This window comes from Halichoeres trimaculatus, unplaced genomic scaffold (genome assembly GCF_033239565.1).
Source record: "Halichoeres trimaculatus isolate MK-OKI-2021-1 unplaced genomic scaffold, fHalTri1.1 fHalTri1_scaffold_21, whole genome shotgun sequence".
NCBI classification, from domain to species: Eukaryota; Metazoa; Chordata; class Actinopteri; order Labriformes; family Labridae; genus Halichoeres; species Halichoeres trimaculatus.
The window spans coordinates 21,986,483-22,004,563 of NW_027437199.1; the positions used below are offsets into that span (position 1 = coordinate 21,986,483).

Genomic DNA, 18,081 nt, shown 5'->3' on the forward strand with positions numbered 1-18,081 from the left:
ATTTTCTGTGTGCAGTTAGGCTCTAGTGTCCACCATCACGACAAAATTAATAACAGAAATTGTTGTCAACAGAGAAAAACTCTCTTCTGTCCACTAAACTTCGTCAGCTGGCGTGGTGTTGTCGTAGACTTAGATGTGCCGTAAATCAATTCAGTCCTGCCTGACCTGATCAGGAGGCTAAGAAATTGCATTTAGGAAAAACCTATATTGGTGCTGATAATCTCAATTTAAAGTGTGGATTACGATCAGGCATATATCTAAAAGAACATTTGCATCATTTTAAAACAGCCAATGATCAGCTGATGAAGATGCTAACTTTATGGCCTGGAACATGCAGCTGTAGCATGAATTATTTTGCAAGAAGTCATGTTTTAACCAGTTTAAGAGCTCATGTAAGATTTTTTTTTAACTTAAGTTAACTTTAGTCGATGCAGTTCAAGCCAATACAGTCTGACAATATTTTGGGAGAAATAAGAAGTTTGTGTGGTGAAGTTTGCAGCTGTTAGCATGTTAGACTCAATCTGTGCTGTAACTCAAAACAGTTAAAGCAAAGATCAGAGACTTGTCAAATGGAAAACTTAACCCTTTGATGACGTTTTGATGTAAGCAGTAAGAAGTGGATGGTTAAATGTCTGACTGACCTTCAGAGAGGATCCTCGGGGGCTGACACACTTGAAGGGTCCGCCCTCTCCGTCCATCGTGTCTTCCACCTTCTGCCTCTTCTCAGCTGCCTCTGCTCTCCTCCTTTCAATCTCCTCCTTCATCTTCCTCTTCTCCTCCTGGCAGAGACGGAGGAGTTTTAAGCTCACAGAAATCACAGAAACCTTTCTTTTCATCCACTTTTCTTTGAGCAGAATCTCCAGAGCTAACAGGAAACTTTCAGCTGATTGAATTGGAACAAAAGTAAATGGTGCCGAGCAGAAACTCCACTTTAAAACTGAAACTTAACTTCAGTTCAAGAGTGGATTCAACTGGGAACAATTTAGCAGACCCAGTTTGTTTTATTTCTGATTTTTAAGCACAAACTGAAAAATCTTTGAAGAATGTTTTTCTTATTGTGGGTTATTAAAGCAGGTCGGAAGTTCAGCCAACCAGACGACAGATATGTGCCACTTTCTGACTGATTTACTTAAATTATCCAATGAAGCATGTCAAAGACTAATTCAATTACTCAGGACAAATTTGTATTTACGGTGACGACATGCACGGAGTTTAAAAAAACAAAACATTTTGTAGAGCTGGAAACATGCAGACGATCAACAGTTTTCCCGAACAATTAATAAATGAATGGTTTGTCGTGTATTCAGAGGAGGAATGGTGCTTGGCAGTATATCAGCCCTCTCCAGCAGCCTTGTCTTGGTTAATTAGTCTTTCTGTATCTCTGGGCCATCTTTTAATTACCAACCAAAAGGCCTCATTAACATCACACAAGAGAAGAAGAACAGGGGCAGATAGCGAGAGACGGGCTGCCACAGTCTGAGCCAAGATCAACAAAGACGACCTGTCGGGGTAATAGTGAGAATTCAGGGCCTCGGAGCCGAGCGGTGAAAGGGAAATGAGCGGCACTGTGCAGCTGAATACAGATGTGACCGCATTCAAAGGACGAGGTTATCACATTTGAGATGGGAAATGATGAGATCGGCGTACGGAGAAGAAATGACACACACAAGTTACCAGATGGGACCTTAAAGGGATAGTTTGGTGTTTTAAAGGGGGGTGAAATGTATTGCATTATTAGTAAGTGTTTTAGCCACAGTGGATGGCCGTCAGTGTGACTCCTTTGATGAGAAACTTCTGGGAGAAATGACGTGAATGCTAGGCTTAATTTTTCTGCAAATTGAGCAAAGTCTGTCACCTACTTTAGCTCATTTTAAGTAATTTTAACTCAGGTCCCTATAAGTGCAATGCATACATCATTAAATACATGACATCATGCTGAAAGTAAAACCTGTTGCATGGTTTTCATAAAGAAGCTGAGTGAATGTGAGGCAATAATAAAAATAAGGAAAACTGCAGAAGTTAAAAAATACTGATCAAAATAAATGAATAAGGTGGAAATATCAAGAAATACTTTATCAATATTTTCCAGCCTTAACTCAGACTTTATGTTACAAAGCTACATTTCTACACTGATGCTACATTAAACTTTACATTAGGGCTGGGCAATTATGCTTCAAATTAAAATTATCTTCCTTGATTGTGGTTAATGCAGGATTCCCTCACTCCCAACTTTGTTTATTCAGTAAATATTTGATGATGATGATGATGATGATGATGATGATGATGATGATGATGATGATGATGATGATGATGTTGATGATGATATTTGTATAATTTTGAAACAAGTCACTGAAATGAAAATGCCAAGAACATTCATTCATTTTCTGAACTACTTATTCTGTTCAGGGACGTGGGTGGCTGGAGCCTATCCCAGCTGTCATTGGGTGAGAGGCAGGGTGCACCCTGGACTGGCCGCCAGCCAATCACAGGGCTGACACATAGACAGACAACCATTCACTCACACACTCAAACCAACAGACGATTTTAAGTGATCAATTAATCTGATGAGCATGTTTTTGGACTGTGGGAGGAAGCGGGAGGACCCGCAGAGAACCAACACATGCACAGGGAGAACATGCAAACTCCACACAGAAAGGCCCACCAACCAAACTGGGAATTGAACCGGTGACCTTCTTGCTGTGAGGCTGCAGCGCTACCTGTTGTGTTGCAGGAATGGAATTGAAAACACAGTTCGAAATGGGGACATCCTTCAATATGGCAACTCAGCACGTACTTCCAGTGCCATGGAGGAGAGAGGAGAGAGGAGGCTGCAGTTTATCCCTAGATAATTTCCTGCCTCCTATCTCCTTTCTCCTCTGCGACACAGGAAGTTCTTTCTGAGCTAGCTTGTCCCGAAGCGATAATTGTGCTCAGAGGAGAGAGGAGAGAGGATGGAGGAGACTGATTGGAGGAGCGATGATCGAGGAGACACGAGAGCTGGATTTGCAGAAGTCTTTTCACTGACAGACACGTCCCCATATGGAATATCACTCTCTGATTGGACGCTGCAGCGGCTCAGTATTCTCTACATTAAACCTCACAAACATAACAGAGCTTAATGAATGAAAAGATGAAGACAGGCACTGAGGATTTTATTTGTAATATTTTTTTTAAGAAATACGCCTTAAAAATTGTAGACAAAACCCTTGTTCTAATATTAAATTAGTTCTGGTTGTTTTTCCCATTTTACAGTGACCTCAGAGAACTTTCTCAGATTTGACAACAAGTTCTTTTCTGTTTAACATCTTCATAAAACAAAATTAAACATCTTTGAAAGAGATTACTCTTTTTTTGTTATTTATATTTAATTGTTATTTATTGTTATTTATTTAATTTCATTATTCTTTCATTTTTAATACCACTGATCCTGTGCAGGGTCAGGGTTGGCTGGAGCCTCTCCCAGCTGTCTTAGGGTGAGAGGCGGGACAAGCCCTGGATTGGTCGCCACCCAGTCACAGGGCTGACACGTAGAGACAAACAACCCCTCAACTCAGAGTGACCAATTAACCCCAAGAGCCTGTTTTGGGACCGTGGGAGGAAGCCGGAACACCCGGAGGGAACCCACGCACACACGGGGAGAACATGCAACATCAGAAAGGACCACGGGCCCAGCCGAGAACCGAACCAGTGACCTTCCTGCTGCGAGGCTGCAGTTTCACCACCGTGCAGCCTTCTTTTTTGGGTCTTCTTTGATTTTTATTTTGGTCTTGGGGTTGTTTTGGTCTTAATTAGGTGTTTTTTGTTGAGGTTGTTTTTTTGGGGTGGTTTTGTGTTTTTTCAGGCTGTTGTTGTTGATGTTGTTGTTGTTTTTCAGGAGAGGGTGGTTGGGTGGTGGGGTGGTGGTGGTCTCACTTCTTCTTCCATCGCTGAGGTTTCTTTAAGCCCAGAAAGTGCCGAGTTCTTTTCCAGGCTGATGGCGTTGATGTTGGCGTCTCAGGCGGTCCGTCAGCTCCTGCAGCCCCAGCTGGTTCCTCAGGTCCTGAGCTTCTAACTAGTCCCTGGGTCCCAGAAGGTCCTGCAGTCTCCCCCATGTCACTGATGTTAACCTCCATGGCCTGCTCCTCTTGGGTCTCCTCCCTCCTCATTTTCTGTAGCTGGTCTGAGAGCTGCATGTTCTGTGAGTGCAGCTGAGCACACTGCCTCCTCAGCTCCTCCAGCTCCCTGCAGTGGGTGATCTCCTCCTCTTTAAAGCTGGTTTTCTGGGCGTTGATCTCCTTTGTCATCTTTTCCTGGGTCCTGCTGACTACAGTCTTCATGATGCCCATCTTCAGCTGGTTATCTGCGATCTCTTTCTCCAGACTCTGGATCTGATCCTGGAGCTCCTGCTGCTGGCTCTGAGCTTGTTTGATGACAGACTGAAGATCAGCGTCATACTTCTGTCTGAGCTGCTGGTTCAGCTCAACTGTCAGGTCTTCTTGGACGTTGTTTGGGTCCTCGCCGGCTTCATAAGCTCTGAGTTTGGTTTTTAGATCCTCCAGCTCGGCGCAGAACATCATCTCCTTTTCAAACCTGCTCATCTGCAGGGCAGCGACCTCCTTGTTCATCTTCTGACGTAGGTTGTCCTGCTCTTGTCTCAGGGCCAGGATGACCTGCTGGTCCTGGGAGGCTTTCTCAGCATGAGCCTGATGTTGCTGTTGAAACTCTTGCTGAAGGCTTTGGACCTGCAGTTTGGCGTTTTGGATCTCTGTGTTGTGCTGAAGCTGGAGTCCCTGGTACGACTCTGACATCCTGTGCAGCTCCTCTTGTAGGGTCCTGATTTTGTTGGCTCCCTCTTTGATTTCTGCAGTCAACTTTTCCGTATCGACAATATAAGCCACCTGCAGCTCCTCATAGTCGGCGTGAAGGTGCTTCTTCTTCTTCTGGCGGTTGGTGTCCCTCACCTTCAGGGCGATCCTGTGCCTAGAGAGCGTCTCCTCTGAGCTGTATCTCTGGAGCGTCTCCAGCTCTCTCTGGGTCTCCTTCCCTCGGTTGATAAACATTTCTTTGAGGTTTTTCTGTCTCACCAGTTCAGTTTTAGTGTCCTCCAGCTCCTGGTGGATCAGCTGTTCTCGGTGTCTTGTCTGACGGTGCCGAGACGTCTCTAAATCCAACATTTCAGTAAGCTGTCTCACTTCACCACACACATATATATATATATATATATATATATATATATATATATATATATATATATATATATATATATATATATATATATATATATATATATATATATATATATATATATATATATATATATATATATACACTACTTATATATACATATATATTTTGCTGCTTTACCTAGATAAAGAATTATAAAAAAAGGAAAGGTAAAAAAAAATTGTAGTTTTCTATAACAGCATGTGAAATACTAAAGCATTTTCATGTTGACACTACAACACTACAACTCCCATGAGCACTGCCTGCACACACCGTTTACTCATTGGTCCATTCCCACAGTGTTTTGCTGACGTAACTGCTGACAGGTTATCACACTTCATCTCCAGCCTCTGGCTTTGACAGCTGACAGCTCTCGGTGTTTAGCCCCTGATAATGTGATTTAAAAGTTCACTTGCATCTTTTTCACTCTCCATTGTATCAAACAGACCGCGGGATTTGAGTCACAAGTCACTTATATATGTTGTTTCCCTCTTCATTGTGCATTTTTGACTGATACTTCAAAAAAAGCTTATCTATATTGCAAAGTGACTTATAGTCCAGACAGTATGGTACTTAATTACTGAAAAATGACTGTTGTCAATAAATATTTAAGCAGACAGTATCTCCTACTAGGTTTTTTTTCAGTTTAGTTTTGTATCTTTTCAATTAATCTTCTACCTCCACCATTTTCATTAAATGCAATAATAAACTCCTCCATTTATTACTTTGACTGAATAGACTGCAAATTTGTATATAAAAGGAGCCCAACCTTACACGCAACCGTTTTCAAAACTGAATACCTCATAATGACCTATGGCGTTAAACATTTATGAGTGTGCTCAGGGGTCATTTACATTTAAAAAGGTTGTAAATCTAGTTCAGGCAAACTTTAGCATGCCATCACCAGCTTTAATCATATCAAACATAATTATCATACAACAAAACTGTGGCTAGTGAAAATGCTAGCCACAGTGGCTGGTGCGTGAAAAAGTTCATGTCAAGCCCTGTATGTAGGTATACCGTGGATGCCACCCCACGCCACTTATGAAGCTTTTACAAATTACATGTTTTAATCTGAGCACCAAAATCTTTTCTGTACTTCATTTAATATCACTCTGCAAACCACTGCATTGGCTTCAGTACAACATCCTATGTACTTACTTTAAGAAATGGTTCCACAGGATGACAAATCTGACTGGCATGAGACCATTAATGAACCTTTTTGAGGACAGGTTGAAGTGTGGAGCTTTACACTCAACAGGTGTTTCAATGACAGGAAACTCAAAGTGTGACAGCTGAATCAAACACTACTCATACCATGCCTGACTCCTCACCTCCTCTCTGGCTTTCCTCTCAGCCTCCTCCTGCTTCTTCTGTCTCTCCTCTTCTTCCAGCACCTTCCTCCTTTCCTCCCTCTTCCTCTTCAGCTCCTCCAGCTCCAATTCAGCCTCCTGCTGCTTCTGCTTCATCTTCTCAAACTCCTCGCTCTCGGCGTCGTCGCGGCGGCGCTTTAGCTCCTCCAGCTTGAGCTCTGCCTCCAGGCGGGCAGCGTCGTCCTGGTCATCGCCTGCAGACACCTCAGGGGAGCGGACGCTGCCACGACTGAGACAGACACACAAACACGGGTCAGCGCACAGAAAGCTGGTCAGAAAGGAAACTAAATCTGTGGGCTACAAAGCTGCTGGACATCCAGGTCAACACCTGACATTTGAGCGCAGGTAAATACTTAAACACACGTTCTAAACATTTATCATCTTCATGGACGAGCGAACGCACAGAAAGGCAAAAACACATTCAAATATCAACAGTCACCTTCACAGAGATAGTGTTACAGCACGGCTCCAGTTTCACTGTGGGAGGATTAACTGTTGGTGACCCATGAGCAAAACACCACCGCTCTGATACAGAGACTGCTGCACAACAACAGACTGTTGCTCTTTAACTTTTATCCTACAAAGCCTTTAGAGTTATCCTGAGAGACAAACTTCAAATGTCAGACTCACATCGCTTTTTGTCTGCCAAATAAAAATTTCAGTTTCATAATTTTAAAGTTAATGAAACTGTCAAAGTAAAATCTTCTCTGGGACTTTTCTGTGATTTATTATTTTTTGCCATAAACACTTCTGATATGAAATGTTGGTAACTAACTGTTCATGGGTTAAGTCAGAAGGCCTCTGAGTCAGAAAATTAGTTTTGATTTAGTAGATATTTTCTGATTAATGGGCCCTCTAAATGTTCTGGCAAACAGGCCTTTTAACTAACAGCACTTCAGACAGTTAGTCAAAGGCTAACTGTATTAATACAGTCAGACAGTTAGCTGGCCCGATAAGGCCTTCTAATTTTTTAACTAACAAACCTTCTGATTTTCTGACTTACAGGCCTTTTGACTAACAGGACTTTTGATTTTCTGACTGTTGGGTCTTCACAGTAATGGGCTCATTTGATGAACGGCATTATGACAAATGAGCCTTTTGACTAATGGGCATTCTGATTTTTTGACTTATGCCATTATAACTACAAAATGGGACTCCTGATCTTCTGGTTTAATGAGCCCAGTGACTCATGGGCCTTCTGATTTTCTCACTTACTGGCATTCACACTAACAGGCCACCTGATTTTTTGAGAAATGGCCCTTCTGACTCATGGGTGTTCTGATTTTTGCCCAATAGGTCTTCTGACTGACAGGCCTTCGGGAATAAGCTTGGCTCCAATTGAACCTGGTGTACTGGTACATAAGTGTTTATAAGTGTTATTAAACATGAAGCTTCATAAAGAGTCAAAAACATGTTAAAACAATAAAGATGTGTGATTATTGTTCTCTGTAGTTCAAAAGTTTAGAGTAACAGCTGGTAGGAAAACTACTGCAAATGAATGTTTGAACTGTCATAAAACTTGATGCATAACAACAAACTTATAGTGTTTTATTAATAAAGATATTAGATATTTTTAAAAGACAGACTTTGATTGTTACTATTCAAACACTAAAATAAGTAAATCTGACTTTAGATTCATAAACATCAGCTTGAATCAGTTGAAACGCTGCTTTGTTCTATAATTTAGGAGGCAGGGCTATCCCCAGACCAGCCTCATGGAAACCATGACGTCACTCGATGTGTAGGCGTGTCCTTGTACCTGAAGGTCCTCTCGGGTTTCCTGTGCTGTTTGGGAGTCACCTCGTCATGCAGCCCTCCGTTCTGCTTCCTCTGCTCATCTGCAGCCCTGCCTCTCTCCTCCACCTGCACAGACACAACCACGAGGACGGTGAACAAAGACGCCATTGGAGGGTTTGCAGGGCGGGCAGTTACAGCACAGGATGTGAAATAACAAGGAGCAGAAGAGGACACCCCACACAAAATAACACAGAACATCCTATAACACAGAGTCCACTCCAGAATTACTGCTGAGACAGGATTATCTAACATGTGATCAGCGGGGTGTGTCCGCAGCTCGACCCTCTGTCTCTGAGTGTTACTGCATTAAAAACGTGATTCAGGTTTAAATTTATTTATTCATCAAAGCCCAACTCATCACTGTCAGGAAAACTTTTAAAATACTTCATTTTATTGAACTACTGTCATCTTTCTGTTGATGCAGCAGGGCAATGGGACCTTTTCAGCTCTAATTATGATCATTACTGTGTAATTATGTCTGCAGCGATCTCAGATTAACAGGAACATGGTCCAAAATGATCATAAAATCTGACACAGGTATAAAGAGCGTCTCTATCTGAATCAGTTGCACCATGCTGTTCTATATCTCATTTAATGTTGATTATATTATTTAATCAGCATCTGTATGTGGTGGATGCCAGTGTTGTTTGCACATGCTCCACTTCCTTTTCTGTCTGTCCATACTCGCTCTTCTGAGGGTACTGAACTTTGATTTGTTTAACAAAGGGGGAAAAAAGGGAAAGACAGTTTGGAGTGATTCAGGAGTATAACCACGGACCATAAGGAGTTTACTCAGACAGATACGATAACTGAATCTGTGCTCCATTGAACTATAGCCTCAAACCCAATGAGCCAATCACAAAGTGTACAGTCTCCCCATACACTCGGACATACTCTGCCTGGACGTCCATTATAATGCATTGCAGAACGTTAGCTTTAGCTTGATCTTATAAGGTTTTTCTGAAATTTTAAGTTTCTAACTGGTTAAACGGTGTTCATGGGGTACATGCAACTCCATATAGGATATCCTGTGAAGCTGGGTGATGGGGTGTATTTTTCTCACTTCCTCAACTGAGAAAAGTGTCTTCTTTGGATAAAGTTCTGCAGTAGAGCACAACATCAGCTCTGTGTGAATCAAATGAAGAAGGATGTCTCCATCTGCTCTAAGGTCAGCTGACATCATGTTTGAGGCAGCAGATTGTGACTTTGCTGTAAAGAAATATAAAGTTATCTTTAACACTAGAACTACCACTGCAGTTTGATGGACGCTTGGGATTTTCTCCAACGTTACCTAAAGTTAGCTAACATTAGCTCCTAGCTGCTTTGTTTATCATGTCTCTGTGTTCGTTGAGAGTTCATTGGCCTGTTTTCTTCTAGGTTTTGTTCTTTGGTGATTGTACATCATCATTAGCTGTTGTCCAAAGGGCTCTAGTTAAGCTAATGTTAGCTGCTGGAGCTTAGCTTCATTAGCCTATCTGTAATAGCTGAGGTAACAAAAGTTGTGCTGAATGATTCAGTGTAAATCCTGTAGCTCCAAACTGACAGACACACTCTTGGAAAAGATGGTAAAAAGGAGGTTATATTTTTGTCCTGACACTGATGCTGTTTGTCAGGTTTGCTCTGGGAGCTGTAAATTTAGTCTGTAACTGAAGCTTTTTATTGACCTTCTCAACAATAAAATAATTCATGTATTCCTCCAATGTGGGCTTAAGAGCCTTTTGGTGACTTCTAGATGACCTGTGATCTTTCTGTCTCCAAAATTCACCATAAAGGGGGCTTCACACCGCCGCGCGGCAACGCGCCGCCTCCAGTCATTTTAATGAGGGTCGGGCGGCAGGCGGCAAGCGGTTTTGGCTGCGGCGGTTGGACCCAGAAGCGGTTGCCGCCCACGTGCACGCGCACAGATTTTCCCCTGCCGCCTGGAGTCCAGCGTGTTGAACTTTCTGGCGGCAGCCGCCTGGGAACAGTCAATCACATCGAAGGAAAAAGAAAACCTAAAAATAGCAGGCTTCGCGGGGCAGAACGAGCAATGGAGGAGCTAATACTGCTGGTATCTGAATATCCAGAGCTCTACAATAATAATAAAATCTTTCATATGCACATTATAGAGTAAACAGAAACTGAAAGGTACTACTAGGGGGTACGTGTTTTTGAGGAGGGAGTGTTGTGAAGGACTTTTGGGCGGGCTCTGCTGTAACGTTCGCCGAATCACCTCTACGTCGCTGCCGCCTGTTACCCCATGCTCATGCCGCGGCGGCAGGAGCCGCTTTGAAAAACGCTCTGCATTTCAGGGGCCTCTGCCGGCAGAGGAGCGGTTTTCGGGGCGGTTACCGCGCGGCGGTGTGAAGGGCGCTTTAGCCTCTGGTCTCCTACTGTAACAATTGCTGTAGCGTGTCTTTCTGAATGTTCATTGTTTGTCTGTTGGAGTGGAGGAGTCGTGACTTTGCCATAAAAGTTAAGTACTCTTGCCCATACCAGCCAGAAGTGTGTCTTACTGAACTGAAATTAAATGAAGTTAAATTAGAGAGCTCAATCTAAATTGTTTAAACTGAAATTTAGTTTCAAATTTTTGAACTTTAGGAATATTGGAAGCTGCATGTTTTAGGGATTCAAATAGAATTTTAAGACAAGTAAATTCAGTTTAAAATTTTGGTTTTAATGTTACTCATAAAATCACTCAAATTCGATGCAAGTCTTCAAACTCAGTTTTAGTGGCACATATCAGTTGGTTAGCTTAAACCCCCAGAAACACAGTTTGGCGAGATTTGTTTTTTGCTGTAAGGGAGAAAATGTTTTTACCTTCAGAGTTTTGCGGCTCAGAAATATGACTCTAAATCTCAGTCTGATATAAAAAGAAGGTAGTTTTAGCATTAGTAGTGATACAGTACCTTGCAATTGGTATCGGTACCCAACGGTACCAATTTACGGTACTTTTTTGTGTTTATGGGGTAATAAATAATAATTTCAATAATAGAACCACAAAGTCTTTCAATCCAACCTATTTGTTCTTCAATATATAAACTTGCAATGCTGTGTTTATGTCCAGCATGGAAAATCGCCAACTCTTTCACAGTCACAACGATGTGTTTAGGTACCAAACATGGTACTGTTTGATTTTAAGTGAATCAGTACTTGGTACTACTGATGGAATTCAGTCAGTACCTACAGAAGTACCTAAGATGATACTAGGGATAAACCGATACCGATCCAGGTATCAGGTATCGGTGAATCGGTGCCCCTCAAAGCTGGATCACTATCGGTGGGAATGGGCCGATCCACGGTGCCGATCCAGACAACCAGCTTTCTGCCTTTTCTTTTTTACCGGAATTACCAGTCTACATGGTAAAAATATTACAATTGAATATACATTTCTGCACATTTTGAAGCTTTGTTTTTATCAAACTGATGGTAAACATTAATACATTTTATAGTTAAATACAAACTTTAGTAGTTCCATATACTCATTTTTGGCCTTTTACCTTAAACATTACCAGTCTTTTCCCACAGTAGGGCATGCAGGTTATTATTAAAAACTGGTATCAGATTAGTATCAGTATTGGTCGATACCAAAGCCCAAGTACTGGTATCAGTATCAATGCCAGAAAAGTTGGATCGTTGCATCCCTATTTGATACCCATCCTTACTTAGCGTGCAGATCTGCTGAAATTGTTGAATATTGTGAAGATGTTTGGGCTTTGTAGCATTTTGGTTATTTCTTGTTCAAGAGATCTGTTCTGGTTTTATAAACACAAGGCTAAGAAAATATGCTCCAAAGTTCTGTGTCAGTGTTAAGACCAAATATTTTTCCCTTTAGGCTCACACATCTATTATTTCAGATTAAGCTTCATGTCTCAGCTGCAGAGAGTTCTCAGAGTGGAGTCGGTGTCATAAGCGTTGCTGCTCTGGTCGTGGAGGCGTAGGGCATGCAGAAACAAACAGTGAGACCACTCTGTGAGGCATTCACCTGATCAGCTAGTCACACCTCAGAACATGTCGCCTCAGTTACCACCAGTTTCACAACAGTGCAACCCACACTGTGACACAACAAGAGGAGTCTGGGTAACTTCAGCGTCTGGCTCCAGCATAAATCCAGATATCTGTGAGAAGACTGCTGGTGTTTCTGCTCATCTCCGTAAAGATGCATGGAGACACTGACGTTACCCAGAGAGACTTTCCGTGCCGTGCATCACACCTCTACTGAAATTCTTACCCCATCTTTGATACCTCATTATCCTCTGAGTGCAGTATCTCAGATACCTCTCTGTCCTCTTCACTCTCATTTCTGAGTGCCTGAGATCTGCTCTCTGAAGAATCATCTACATAATTTTCCTCAGGTACCTCTCCAGCCTCCTCTGATGCTACTGCGTCCTCCTTGGACTCTGAATTAGCGGACTGAGCCTGGTGTGAACTCTCACTGACTACTGAACGTGTTTCATCTTGAGCGAGTTCCTATGGAGAAGGTTTACAGCAGGTTTTTGAAGCACAGATCAGTGAGCGGCTGGAGGATGTGCTGAAAGAGTGGATAAATCAATGAGCATACCTTGGTTTCAGTCTGAGGTTCTTCACTTGGTTCCTACAGAGAGAAGCACCGATTTGCTCGAGCTGTTAGCGACTAAAAACATGAAAGCTGGCTGAAGAGTGAGCATGAACTAAAGGAGGACTCACCTTATCTCTGGAGTAAGACCTCCTTGGTTTCTCCTCCTCCACTTCCTCCTCCTCCTCCTCCTCTGCCACTCCCTCGTCCTCCGGCTCTTCGACTTCAGGAGCAGCCTCCTCTTCCACCCTCGGCTCCTCCTGCTCCTTCTCCCTCCTGGAGCTGTACCTCTCCGTCTTCTCCTCCTCCTCCTCGTGGTCACGGTAACGTCCACGGCGCCAGGAGGAAGGCCTCTCCTCCTCTGCGTTGTTTTTCTCCATGGAGACGCTGTTGTTGCTCTCTGTGGCGGCGGCGTCCAGCTGCTGCTGCCTCTCCAGCGCCTCTTTCATGCGTCTCTGTCGTCTCTCCTCACGTTTGGCCATGCGCTCCTGCAGGGCCTGGTCCTCGTCGTCTCCGCCTCCTCCGTAAGAGCTGCTCACAGTCTCTGTCACACTGGGGAGAGAGGATGGAGACAACCGCTCAGCTGTGTGGCCGCTGACAATGAGGCCTTGAGTCCAGGCGTCAGATATCAGCTGAGAAACTGTGGGCAGAGGCGGCACACAATATTTTCTCCTGTTGTCACTGGAACGCCCTCGATACGAGCTTCAAACGGCTTCATGGACGACTTGTCAGCTCCTCAAAGCTGAAGCCAAAAGCTGAGCCTCCTTTACTGAGTGGCAGCAGTGTAAGTTTAACAGCCCAACATGGGTCATTGATATTTCAAAACACTTTGAATGAAGTTTGCCGTAAAGTTAGTCATCATGCTGAGCTGCAGCTATTGAGTATTTTAGTATCTGATTATTCTACTGAAAATTCCATTGATTAATCGGTTAAAACATATTTTTATGAAATCTTTGAGACATGTTCACTAGTATTAAGATTTATTCTTGCAGTGTTGAAACTAAAACTACAACACCTGCTGTATCGGAGCACATTAGGCACCAGTGCTACTTGATATTTTATCCTTCAATGTCCTGTGAGCTAAATTTGACAAATGCCCAGCTAGCTTTACAAAGTACCATTTTTCATCTTCCTCCCTCTACAGCGCTCTGTTTTTACATATGTAAAAATGTTGTAAATGATTTTATCACCTAAAAAACAAGTCATTTACACGTAGTTGTTGTGGACACTGAAGGAGAGAGGATTAATAGTAGAAGAGTCACAAAACAAACAACAACGGACTGTAGATGATTTTAGAACTCAAAGAACTAGGGGTGGGTAAAAATATTGATTAATCAATGCATTGCAATATTTCCCCCGCCCAATTCAATATTCATTTCATTTCATTTTCCACCGCTTATCTGGGTCCGGGTCGTGGGGGTGGCAGTGCCATCAGCAAAGACCAATGACCCCTGTCCCAGACCACTTCCACCAGCTCCTCTGGGGGGGATACCAAGGCGTTCCCAGGCCAGTCAAGAGACATAATCTCTCCACCATGTCCTGGGTCTACCCCAGGGTATCCTCCCAGTTGGACATGCCCGAAACACCTCCCAAGGGAAGCGTCCAGGAGGCATCCTCACCATATGCCCAAACCACCTCATCTGGCTCCTCTTGATGCTGAAGAGCAGCGGCTCTATGCCAAGCCTCTCCCGGATGTCTGAGCTATGAACCCTATCTCTAAGGCTGAGTCCAGACACCCTGCGGAGGAAACTCATTTCAGCCGCTTGTATCCACGATCTTGTTCTTTCTGTCACAACCCACAGCTCGTGGCCATAGGTGAGGGTTGGAGCATAGATTGACCGGTAAATTGAGAGCCTTGCTTTCTGGCTCAGTGCTCTCTTCACCACAACAGACCAGTTATAGCATCCTCATTACTGCCCACCCCGATCCATCTGTCAATCTCTCGCTCCAGTTTCCCCTCACTCGTGAACAAGACCCCGAGATACTTGAACTCCTCCACCTGGGGCAAAGACTCTCTCCTAACCTGGAGTGGGCAGTCCACCCTTTTCCAATCAAGAACCATGGCCTCAGACTTAGAGGTGCTGACCTTCATCCCGGCTGCTTCACACGCAGCTGCAAACCGCCCCAGTGCGAGCTGGAGGTCAGTGTTCAATGAGGCTAACAGGACCACATCATCCGCAAAAAGCAGAGATGGGATCCATTTCAATATAGATTTGCAAATCCCCTGAATCGATTCACCAAGCAAGCACCAAACTGATGTTTGGTTTTATTGCTCAGAAATGTAAGGTATGACATACCACACAAGTTCACATGGGCATTCAAATTAATATTTTAAAATTTCTACTTCTTACTGAAAGGACATTGAAGCATTTAAAATAATGTTAAATTGTATTCCCTGTAAAGCAGAAAACCTTTCAGCCTCTTTCTGTGCTGTCCAGAACTCCTAGTTATTGAGGTATTTCAGCGCTGTCTCGCAGTAATCATAGGCCATCTAGGCCGTATCTTGGCTTCCCTTATGTATAAAGGCAGAGATGTCACCCATCTTTCTAAGCTGTGAAAGATTAGGACTAGGGTTGCAGCTATCGATTTTTTTTTTCCGATTCAAGTATTCTACTGTAAATTCTATTGGTAAATAAAGAAATCGAATAAAACACATTTTTGTTTAGTTAAAGAGCAACTAGTTTTGAATACAAATTTGTTACAAACAAGTGGAAAAACAAGTGACTTTAAGTGATATATTTCAAGTTTCATGCAATCTGACTAGATATTCGACCTTTTAACTAGAAATTAAACATTTCCTGACGAGATTTTGAGTATTTGCAGTATTTGCAGTATTTGCCACTACAATGATCATCCCTGCTGTTTTGGAGCACATTAGGCTTCAGCGCTACTTGATATTTTTATCCATCATTGACCTTTGAGCTAAATCTGACAGCTGCCCAGTTAGCTATATCATGTTTCTGTTTTTGTTATTCATCTTCTTCACTCTTCAGTGCTGTGTTTCAAATTAAATAAGTCACTAAATGACGCAGTCACCTAATTTGTATTGGAAGTCATTATTCCAAGGGAGGAAGAACATCATAGGAGAGACAGAAAGTGAGTAATAACACACCAATGTGTTTGGAACTACACATGAACTTTGACTCTTTTTTAGGGTTAAAATATCAATCCTCCTCCTCTTTTCATTTACGCAGTCCCAGCCCCACACTGGGCTGGGACGACATGCTATTCTCGGGATTTGATTCTATCAAGATTGTTGGGGTGCCAATTCGATTTAAATTTTGATTCTTCAAAATTTTTGCGGTTTTTAGTTTGCTTTTTTAACACCAGACCATGTAAAAAAAATACTGATAATGTCTACAGACTACATCAGGAGACATATTTTCCCCATGAAATGCACATCACATGAGTCAGAGACAAACATTTCTCCCTCTGCTGGAGAAAAGTGGTGACTTGTTTTCCAGTCCAGTTTATAAACAAAGACTGAAATGAAGGATTTGAATTGGAAAAAACAGCAACACTTTTTAACAAAGAATCCCAATTTTGATACAGTCAAACAAACAATCCTGATATATCGATTTTCGATTTTTTCTCCCACCCCTACACTCTGGCCATCCAAACCATGCTACACTGTAGCACGATTGCCTGTACAATGAGACATTGCTACAGCTTTAGTGACTTTTAGCCTCATGTTAAGTCGTTTTGGTCTTACACAGCTCTCTAACACCCCGCTACTGTTTATTGTTTGTCGATCATATGCCATTGATTGTACATGATGTCTGCATGTTGGCGCATGCATGAAGTGTACCACGCTGAAGCCCACCTCTTCAAAGGTGACAAAGAGGAGAAGTGAGTCTTGCTGTCACACTGGTCAAAAGGCACCTGTTAGCGAGTTGTACGTCTAAGGCGGTTTGTGAGTGGGAGATTTTGGATAGGGGAGGGGCTCAGCTCGCGTGGCTCGTTGAGAAGCAGCTGATGCTGCATTCACATCATTCTCCAACCTGCAGAAAATAAGCTAGATTTGTTGCCAGTTGCTTTTTGGAAAAAAAAAGGTGCTGGAGGGATCTAAAATTCAGGTAAATATAGTGTCAGTGCCATGTGCCACATCAAAAGTAGCCCAGGCAAAATACCATTCTTTATAAAATCAAAAGATTCCTCAGGGTAGAGAAAGTTCCTAGACCAATTTTTAAATCAAGTAATTCAAATTATTCAAGGAATTGTTTCAGCTCTAATCAGGACGATAGATATAGCACAGTCAGACATAGGACTGCAAGATATGGCCAAAACCCAACATCTTGATATTTTTAGGCTATATCTCGATTTCTCCTCTAAATCACTATATAAATGTTTAATTGAGCTCTTTGATGCATAAAATGACATCAGTATAAAGATTCAAGCACACCTTTTAGTTGGAATTTTTAAAATTTGAATGCAAAAAGGGGAAAATATCAGGTAGAGTTCAGCAAACCTTTATTTCCAAACTTTATGCAGTTACATAATTTTAGTTCCAGTAAAATAGTTCATTTACATTTATTCAACTGGCTGATCATATTATATTAAATCATATTATATCATATTATATTACATTTTGAAAATAATAACTCAAGTTGGAGATAATATTAATTTCATTTCCATAAAGCAGCAACCTGGATAATGTTAGTCATGGTGAAAGGAGTTTAGTGACTTCAGTCTTTGAGCCTGGGGTCTGGTTGAACTGTATTGGATTTGGATTTGTCTTCTGATAATATCCCAGCTTGCAGTATTTTGGTATTCACTTGTAAAATAGCATCAAACAGTTTCAAACATTGCTCAGCTGAGTGCCATGACTGAAGGGCACCCAGCTCAGCTGGTTGTGCTGAAAAGCGAAAGTGAAACTCAAAAACATGTTGCGTTTGCTTCTAGTTGTGGAGAGTTGGGAGAGAATCACGGATCATACAAGCAGCAAAGCAAACCCGAATAAACGCCTACACACTCTAGTAGCCCTAGGAACCCACAACCCGCGACTGATACGTGTAAGCAACCGATACGTGTAAGCGACTTTCTTCCCTCCTCTCCTTATACCAAAACTCACATGTGCAGGAGAATCCCAGAAGAGATATATGTTCTGGCCTCTGAAAACATTTAGTTTGCTGTTTGGACTGATGACTGATGATTGGGATTTAGTAATTTTGTACA

The 18,081-nt window shown here is 42.4% G+C and overlaps 1 protein-coding gene across 6 annotated transcripts in view; it reads right to left on the reverse strand.

Moving 5' to 3' along the window:
• The window catches only part of cald1a (caldesmon 1a), a 109,742-nt gene that overhangs the window by 27,822 nt on the left and 63,839 nt on the right, over window positions 1-18,081 (reverse strand). For 3 of the 6 annotated variants that reach the window (XR_012600113.1, XM_074698301.1, XM_074698302.1), the window contains exons 4-9: window positions 13,038-13,458; window positions 12,913-12,945; window positions 12,597-12,821; window positions 8,335-8,438; window positions 6,537-6,804; window positions 642-779 (exon numbers count right to left, since the gene is read on the reverse strand). Coding sequence is in view for 5 of the 6 variants with exons in the window: in XM_074698301.1 (XP_074554402.1) it covers window positions 642-779; window positions 6,537-6,804; window positions 8,335-8,438; window positions 12,597-12,821; window positions 12,913-12,945; window positions 13,038-13,458 (1,189 nt within the window). In the remaining variant the exon portion in view is untranslated. The remainder of the gene's footprint in view (window positions 1-641; window positions 780-6,536; window positions 6,805-8,334; window positions 8,439-12,596; window positions 12,822-12,912; window positions 12,946-13,037; window positions 13,459-18,081) is intronic. The other 3 variants (XM_074698303.1, XM_074698304.1, XM_074698305.1) reach the window with 3 other exon arrangements.